Source organism: Corticium candelabrum, chromosome 18 (assembly GCF_963422355.1).
Source record: "Corticium candelabrum chromosome 18, ooCorCand1.1, whole genome shotgun sequence".
NCBI lineage: Eukaryota > Metazoa > Porifera > Homoscleromorpha > Homosclerophorida > Plakinidae > Corticium > Corticium candelabrum.
The window spans coordinates 2,689,876-2,698,734 of NC_085102.1; the positions used below are offsets into that span (position 1 = coordinate 2,689,876).

Below are 8,859 nucleotides of genomic sequence, written 5' to 3' on the forward strand. Positions count from 1 at the left end.
CCCAACTCTCTAGATTTAGAAAGATACTTTGTGTTCTTTTGCTTTTCTCTCTCTGTAGCAGCAAAGCCTGCTACTGAATGACTTTTAGAGATGTACTTCCTAGCTGCAGGATGAGCAATGGTAACGTCAAGTAGAAGTTTTTTTCCATCTTTATAGTCATAGACAGCAACATCTGGTCTTTGTTTTCCATCGAATTGATCTGGCAACTCCTTTCTGCATCGATATCCAACAGAGGTAAGCATTTTGTATAAACAATCTGCAATGTGATCATGGCGTCGAATGATTCCCCCTCCCCATTTACACGTTAGTATGTGGTAGCCACTACTGTCAAGAGGTTGTTTACATTGAGGAATGCAGTTGTCTAACGCTTGTAATTCTGGCAGAGGAGCACCAAGTCGCAACAAAGAAGCAACACGGAAATCCATGTTACTCATAGTGAATTCCTGCGTATTTGGTATAACGTCCAGCCAGCTCCCAGCAATAGGCCCACCGCAGCTAATGACTCTTGCCTTATCATATTCAGATGAACAGCCTTTCAGGAAGGTCTGAAATTGGGTGTCAAGGTGGCGAGAGTACAATCTGGATTGTAGTTTGAAGGGTTGATTAGGCAAGTCTGCCAATGAAGAGATCAAAGATTGTCTATCAGTGTGAAAAAGTTTTATTTCCTGAAGTGAATCGATCAGGTGGTCGGCGATTGAATAGACTGAAGGAGCCCTATCATCACAAATCCTAGCTGGAGTAATGACTGTATCACAGAAAGAGGCTAAAGAGGGCACTCTCAAAGGAAGCTGGTGTAGAGTGCTCGCCCAAGCTCCCAAGAAAGCACACGGAGCAGTAACACTCATCTGTCTGTCTGTAAGTTTGTCCATTGTCTGCCTGTCTGTCTGTTCATCTGTCTGTCTGTCTGTTCATCTGTCTGTCTGTCTGTTCATCTGTCTGTCTCTCTGTATGTCCATCTCTCTGTCTGTCCTTCTCTCTATCTGTCTGCCTGTCCATTGTCTATCCATCCATCCAAACATCTATAGATAAGTATCATTTTGTCCGTCCCGTCCATACGTGGAAGTTGCGTCATGATGTACAGACAGGAAGTAGAGTCGGGACAGGGTGGAGACTAGTCACTTCGATTCTCCATCTGTCTGTCTGCCTGTCCATCTGTCCATCTGTCTGTCTGTCTGTCTGTCTGTCCATCTGTCTGTCCATCCATCCAAACATCTTTGATTCTCCATCTGTCTGTTTGTCCATCCGTCTGTCTGTCTGTCTGTCTGTCTGTCTGTCTGTCTGTCTGTCTGTCTGTCTGTCTGTCTGTCCATTTGCCTGGCTGTCTGTCTGTCTGCCCATCTGTCTGTCAATACATATATTTAAATTTCAACACTATTACGTCTGTCCATCTGCTTGTCTGTCTGTTTGTCTGTCCATCTGTCTGTCTGTTCATCTGTCTGTCCATCCATCCAAACATCTTTAATTCTCCATCTGTCTATACACGTCTTCCCTTCCATCCAATTAACTTCCCATCATCCGTCTCTTTCCCTCTGTCTGTCTATCCAGTCCAACCATTTGCCCACTTGTCTGTACATGGTGCTATCCCCTAAACTCTCCCATTAACACGTCATACCAACTGGCTGTGTCGTTGACATCACCGGCATCGAGCTCGTTCCCAGTGTGCTCACATTTCTCGGCTTGAAATGCTTGAAAGGACAGTTGGGCTTGAGGCAGCCACTCGGTTGAATCTTAAAGATACACGACAACTCACTCTTCAACAGCTAAACATTCTACATTCTCACAAGAATGTGAGAAATAGACGAAAGTGTCACCATTCACAGTGATATGCATATGTCTGAACGAACATGCTGATCGAAAGTACGATACTTGTAGCCACAACGTACAGACATTGTTGTTACCGAGTGCAGCTTGACCGTGACGAAAGGGCATTTGTCACCCTGGAATAGAGACCACAGTCAAGACGTACAAAAAATAAATAATAATTTGCATACTAATAATTTATATAAAAAATTATTATTAAATAACAAAAATAAAAAAATTGTATACAATTAATTTATATAAATTAATAATATGCAAATTATTAATTAATTTATTTTTATTTTAATTTATTAATTAATAAATCAATAATTTACATACAATTAATTTATATTTTTTTATTTATTTATATAAGTTAATAGTATGCAAATTATTTATTTATTTATTATTTATTTATCAATATAAATAAATAGCATACAATTAATTTATATTAATAAATTACTAATAAATAATTCAAATGATTGGTGACTATATCAACTGCACCTTCAGACATTCAGTATTGTAATAGAAATAACAATCGTCTCCTTTCGTAGCCATTCGATCGCCTCAATCCTGCAACACATATGAAATACATCCAACACATGAAGTAATCGACGTCATGCAACTTCTGTGTTTTACACCACAAAAAGGAACACAAATAACAAACAGAGACTTGAAATGAGTTTAGACGGAAGTGCGTGGGTGTGGCAGATAGATGTGTGTGTGTGTGTGTGTGTGTGTGTGTGTGTGTGTGTGTGTGTGTGTGTGTGTGTGTGTGTGTGTGTGTGTGTGTGTGTGTGTGTGTGTGTGGTGTATTTACCATTTATGATTCATTTGTCACCTGTTGATAGTTTGTCCGTCTGTCTGTCAGTTGTTTGTCTGTGTGTCTGTCCATTTCTTGTTTGTGTCTGTCAATTGTTTGTCAACCTGTCTGTCAATTGTTTGTATATGTGTCTGTCCATTGTTTGTCTGTGTCTATCAATTGTTTGTCCACCTGTCTGTCCATTGCTTGCCTGTGGCTATCAATTGTTTGTTCACCTGTCTGTCCATTCCAACTGTATCTTTGTCTGTTCCATTTCCTCCAAAGCATGTGGCGTTGGCTGTGGAGTGATAAGTCCAGAGTAACAGGAAATGACAAGGTAACTTGTATGCTGCCCACAAAGTGCCTTCTGTACTCATCTTCAGAGCAAGCCCTAATGAATGTAAAAGTTGAAATTGAAAGCAGTCAATTTCCTGTTTCACAAACGGATAGACAGTTACTGGCAGCAAAAAGAAGAATGGGCTTTATGCTTCCGGACACAATTCCCAACACGAGGAAACTACACGAATAATTTTTCTGAGGCAAGCATAAGAATAATCAAAGATATTCTGTTTTAAAGGCAGAAGGCCTGGAATGCTATACAGTTATTTCAAATGATGCATATAACAATGGAGTTGTAGTATCAGCACCGCTTACTTTCACTGGCAAGTAACATACTTGATCACTTCGTGTCATTAAAATATACCTTAGCTGGTGTGAAGCTTGGTAGCACTTCCTTCGATGATGTAACAGGCACAGAAGAAGACCCTGATTTATACATGGTTTGAAGCCACACAGATCCACACAACCACTGGATAGTAGACTTGCAACTAGGAAAATGCTCTTGCCCGATAGAATACAATGGAACACCATGTAAACACCAGCTCGTTGCAGCAACAAAATATATTAAGTCCACCATCAACAAGATTCCAACTGATTCCCCAAAGGGACGCCAGCTTCTTGCAGGCGTAGCTTTGGGAAAAGATTGCCAACCCATTAGCTTCTATAGCAGTCTTCACCAAAAGCCAGATGAAGAGTACTTGCAGTCCCTCTGTTGATATTCAATGGCATAATGAAGACATACGGCATTCTTTCAAAGAATCAGCCATGCTGGATGATGATCTGTTCCAACAAAAAAGGCAGAAACCATGAAGGAGACTGAAATACCCAGTAGTGGTGAAGACAAGAATCAGACAATCGAGACAGTCAAAACAAGTCTCAATGAAGTCATGGTTGACCTAGAAACTGGACTTGCCCCCCACATGACAAATAATGATGGGTATCTGACAGCTGTTAAAAAGTTTTGTGAAAACTACTAGAAATGTCGAGGAAAATCAACACATCCACCGATCAAGCAGCAGCGTTTGGTTTCAGCATTACACACTTTTGGCAGTCATACAGGGATAACAAAGCACAGACAAAGAATTTGGGTGCAGCCTACAGCCCTCAGCAGACGAAAACACATGAAAAATTCAAGCTCTGTTCCTGCAAAAGCTGGCCGCCCCAGTGTGTTTAATAGTAGGAGATCAACTCAAACAACTCCTTCTGTCAGTAGATATGTGATGCCGAAGCGAATACAAAAGATAAAGAGACAGCACAGTCTGTCCGCCAGTATTCAGCAGAACAGCAAAAATGCTTGACAGAGTTTATTATAAACTTTATACTTAGAAGCATGTAAGGTATAGATTACGTGTAAGCCCATGCAATGTTCCTGAAGAACTAAAAAGTTAATCTATGTCTACGTGACTATACGTACCGTAGTCTAGCTACTAGTAGTCTGCATATTTTAATAGATTGCTGGCTGTATTACGTGTACACCAGTTTGAAGAGGTCTCTGGTTGAACAGCTGAAAGTTGGAACAGCTCCTTTTTGCGACGCAAATTTCTGCTAAATTATGAACTAAGAAAAATAAGTTATCACAACGTAAGGTAGACGAAACGTCTAGCCTATCTGCTATAGCTACTTTGTACGTATGTGCTTTGATGGCCCCCGAGTTCGAAAATTACGACGCAGCTACCGCTTCAGCAACGTGAATGGTGTGGCGTCGCAAGGTGCGCAGTAGTCAACGAACGCAAACAACTATAGAATCATGTCACGTTCCCTTCTGCCAACGTCACGTGCAGATTACAGGGTATAAGGAACGTTAATCCGGGTACTGAAGAAAGTGGGTCCAAAAAAATCGTCCTGTGTACGATGCTAATGTATAGGTTGCCTCGCTTCTCCAGACCTCACACGGCTTCATAATTATGTTTTAGACAAAATTGTTTCACTGAGCTATAGGGTCTAGTCAAGCCGTCACTCTGTTTCCTATGCCAGTGCATGTATTTTGTGTAGCCTAACTGTAATTATATAACGATTATATGTTAACAAATTTAATTGATAGTTATAATATAAAAATGAGACAAAATACATACAAAAACAAGACTAAAAATCAGACAAAAATAAGATCTAAAAATTAAACAAAAAATAGCATGCAAAATTTAGCCCGAAATACGACCCAAATTTGACAAAAACCTGAACAAGAAAACTAGATAGAAACATAAGACTAGAATAATTATTATTACAAAGGAGACAAAGATAGACCAAATATAACAAAAATGTAACAAAAATAGAATTTCAAAAATAAAAATTGGCCGAATAATCAGACAAGAAACATGGAACTTTCATAAACAGACATAATATGAGATTAAAGCGAGACCAACAATCAAACAAATATAAGACTAGAAATCAGACAATAAAGAAGACAAGTAATCAGACTAAATGAGAACAACTATTTTTAGACATACGTTACCTACTCTCTGTTCGCGTTGACTTTGCGCTCGGAAGTGAGTAATGATGCAGCTGTATTTGTTTACCACACATCGATGTTAAGTGATATCCCATTAACTGTATATTTTGGATGTCATATTACAATACAAAGATGTTAGGTAACAATATTACAATCCAAAGATGTTAGGTAACAATAGAGAACGTCGCAGGCTATCAAGACGAAACAGAACGAGAAGAGGAGTAAGAAATATCAAGCAACTACTCGCGAAACAAGAGCAACTGTGCGTTGATGTCAAGGCAGCGGACCGTTTAGTGACCTTGCTAATTGGCTACTTCCTCGATTAGCAGCATTCTTGGTGTAAGACCATACCTCTTTAATGAGTCTAGACCCTAACGGCTCTTGATATGCAAAACCTTATCAAACCGCCTGTGTAATACATACGCCTTCGTTATCCTAACGATAGAAAATCTGGAAACTTGCTTTTTCGAACGATACTAAGATCGTCACTGTCCGCCCTATTGAGCAGAAGTTATTACAGATTTTGAAAGCGCAAAGTCAACGCGAACAGAGAGAAGTAAGCATAGAATGCAAGAACTACGTTTGATAGTAAACAACCGTAACAGTAAGCGGTACGAGGATGGTTGTGACACATTTACGTAACCGATAAGCTCATGAAGCGACAATACCATTAGTATTTAGCTAATTAATTAGAAGGTGTATCGTGCAACCATCTCCTATTTACCTTACGCCAACGTTTAGGTGCGCTGTTTGGACAACAAAGAGATCATTGTAGTCGCAATAGCAGCGTATCTTGTTCACACCTTGAGGCATCTAATGTCTACTGTCTGCAGTAGACAGTAGATGCCTCAAGATACACCTCCTAATTAATTAGCTAATACTAACTACTGTCTGTTCCCCGTAAGTGTCAACTTTGAAAATCATCCATATCTCCGCTGTTTTTTGGACTTTCGCGATGATCTCGGTAGAAACCGGTAGGTCTGGCATTTCTGTACATCAAATTATCTAAGCCCTTCCTACAAACGAAACGGAAGGACAATACTTTTGCATATCAAAGTCAAACGTGTGGAGCAATGGCTAGTATCCAATTATTTTGCAAGACAAACCGATCAGCAACTGAGACCACCTAAGACAATTGGTGTAACATGGTCCAACTGAAGCAGAGCTTAGTGCTTCTCTGCTTCATTATTCACTTCGGAGTTCACCCTTACGGAGACAGTAGGTAATCTTTACACCAGCAGACGTCACAAGCAGGCGTATCGCATCCGGTGACCTCTTGCCGGTTGCCCGCCCATTGTGACACAAACACAATGGTCGTAGTGTAGTCACACCATTCGTCTACGCCTGCGTACATAATCGATAAGTCTGCGATGTTATACAAAGCAGAGACGAGTATCTGGCAGTCAGACGGCCAGTGCAATTTGGACCGGCGACGTTGGATCAACACCGTACAATGAGTCGACACTCTTTCTTTCTTCTTCTTCTCGTTTCCTTACTGGAAGCGATATCTGCTCGGTCTCTCGATACTCAGCGGCGTTGTGAAGACAGGTACCGAGCCTGCTCCATAGATGATCCGTGTGGAACGAGCAGTTGTTATGTTATGCGGCGTTGCTGCAAAACCCTACGTTTTGGGGCTGTGATGTGCGACTTATTTTCAGTAAATGTTCGCGAGTGTGGATCGTTCCAGTGTGTAAACGGAGGAACGCGTCTTTCTTTAGTAAGTAATTGCTTTTCGCAATTTAACTTCGATTCGAATCTTTACTTTATAATGTTTACAGCGCGGTAAACGTGAGATCAAGTATGATAGATGCGATATACCGCCACCACAGTGCGCATGTCCACAAGGCTTTGGTGGACGATGCTGTGAAGGTAGACTACAATGTACATGTAACATGTTTTTGAGTGTGTGATAACCAAGTCTTCTAGAACTGATTGATCCCTGCAATTACACCAAGTGTGGAGATGGACAAATTTGTAAATCAGTGGAAGTGTTCTGCAAGAAGGCCCCATGTCCTCTCAAAGCCATCTGCGTTCCAGACGGTACTTGTACAGCTACTGTACTGATGACGTGTTTACTAACCATTGTATTGATTAATAAATTTACATAGCCGGTATCTGTCCATTGTTTCCAAACACAATCACGACATGTGAACTCGAACCATTTGCTTGTCGAAACGATTCGGATTGTTCCGATGGTCAGTTGTGTTGCAAAAGGGGATGCGGCCTTGAATGCGTAAAGTCTTTACCAACAGGTAACGCACGACTATCTTCTATTCTATCCTCAATTTAGTAGTGATGACATTCTACACTCTAGGAACTGCCGGTTGTGCTCGCGTTGTTTGTCGAAATGGAACGGTTTGCAGAGAGACTAGCGTGGGCGTTTTATGCCCCGTCAAAGGACCATGCAAAAAGAAAGTAGAATGCGTGCCTGAAGGTAAAACAACTAAGTTATTTAACTCTGTTTGACTGTACATGTAATGTGTATTGTCTTTGCTTGTCTCAGTTGTGGAACCTACAGTGCCCGAACCTACAGTGTTAGAATCTATCGATACCACTCCTACAGTGATAGAGTATGACGCTACAACTACTACAGTCGTAAATCCTACAGCGTTAGAATCTACCGGTACAACTCTTGCAGTGCATGCTAGAGGCTACAACGCTTCCTCATTGATCACTTTTGATAGGTCCCGTTGATTGTACACTGGTTCCATGCCCAAACGGCCAGATCTGCACAAAGAAGGTGTTTCCGTGCCTTATTCCGCCGTGTCCAGAGCAGCACAAATGTGTTTTACCCGGTATGTTGCATTCTGAAGACGACCTAAGCCGTCGTTGCTTCCATTGACTGTTTCTATGTAGATCTGTGTGATGAAGTACAATGTCCAATTGAAACGTCGTGCGTAGTCGATAATGGTCGTATAGAATGTGGTAAGTGACCGTGTATCTCTACTCGATTGCGAGTTTGTTAGTTATATTTGATATTAGTGAGACGTGGCACGTGTCCCAAATTTCCCGGTCTCATCACGACGTGCGAAGTCCGTTCCGGACACTGTCTGAGCGACATCGAGTGCCAGACCGGCGAGAAGTGCTGCATTAGAGGATGCGGTCGGGAGTGTGTTTCAGTTGTCACAGGTAACGGAGACATCCAACAGAGTTCCCGTATATACTGACTTCTGTAATGTAGTGTAATGTGTTGTCTATAGTAAATCCTTGTGCTTTTACTCTGTGTCCTAAAGGGACCGTTTGCGTTGAAGAAAATGATGAAGGTGTATGCAAAGACACATACTGAGTGTTGAATGTGCTGACATATTGTGACATTGATTGATGATGTCAATAATGCATCATCGATTTACTTGCAATAATTATACCAATTTTGTCTGAATGTTTAGAGGCGTATCACAGGAACAGATATGTACTAGTTATGCGTAGAGTGTGATCAATAATTTGCTGTCGACGTGGACGTGCATGGCTTCTAATCAAA

The 8,859-nt window shown here is 41.0% G+C and overlaps 2 protein-coding genes across 2 annotated transcripts in view; one reads left to right on the forward strand and one right to left on the reverse strand.

The window, feature by feature from the left end:
* The window catches only part of LOC134194116 (uncharacterized), a 1,052-nt gene extending 508 nt beyond the window's left edge, over nucleotides 1-544 (reverse strand). Inside the window, exon 1 of the mRNA XM_062663023.1 lies at nucleotides 1-544. This exon is cut by the window's left edge and continues 508 nt beyond it. Coding sequence (XP_062519007.1) covers nucleotides 1-434 — 434 coding nt within the window. The 5' untranslated portion in view covers nucleotides 435-544.
* Nucleotides 545-6,834: 6,290 nt separating this feature from the next.
* LOC134194372 (fibropellin-1-like) lies at nucleotides 6,835-8,859 on the forward strand. Its single transcript, XM_062663299.1, has 9 exons — nucleotides 6,835-7,098; nucleotides 7,160-7,250; nucleotides 7,308-7,421; nucleotides 7,490-7,633; nucleotides 7,696-7,815; nucleotides 7,885-8,004; nucleotides 8,066-8,176; nucleotides 8,238-8,306; nucleotides 8,364-8,859. The coding sequence occupies exons 1-9, from the start codon at nucleotides 6,835-6,837 to the stop codon at nucleotides 8,546-8,548; spliced, it is 1,218 nt and encodes a 405-aa protein (XP_062519283.1). The 3' UTR covers nucleotides 8,549-8,859.

Excerpts from the sequence above, each read along its gene's own strand:
- LOC134194372 (XM_062663299.1), top strand. The coding sequence starts at position 6,835 with ATGAGTCGACACTCTTTCTTTCTTCTTCTTCTCGTTTCCTTACTGGAA. Across the intron at positions 7,251-7,307 it reads TGGTGGACGATGCTGTGAAG|AACTGATTGATCCCTGCAAT; the intron begins GTAGACTACAAT and ends CAAGTCTTCTAG. Across the intron at positions 8,307-8,363 it reads TAATGGTCGTATAGAATGTG|TGAGACGTGGCACGTGTCCC; the intron begins GTAAGTGACCGT and ends ATTTGATATTAG.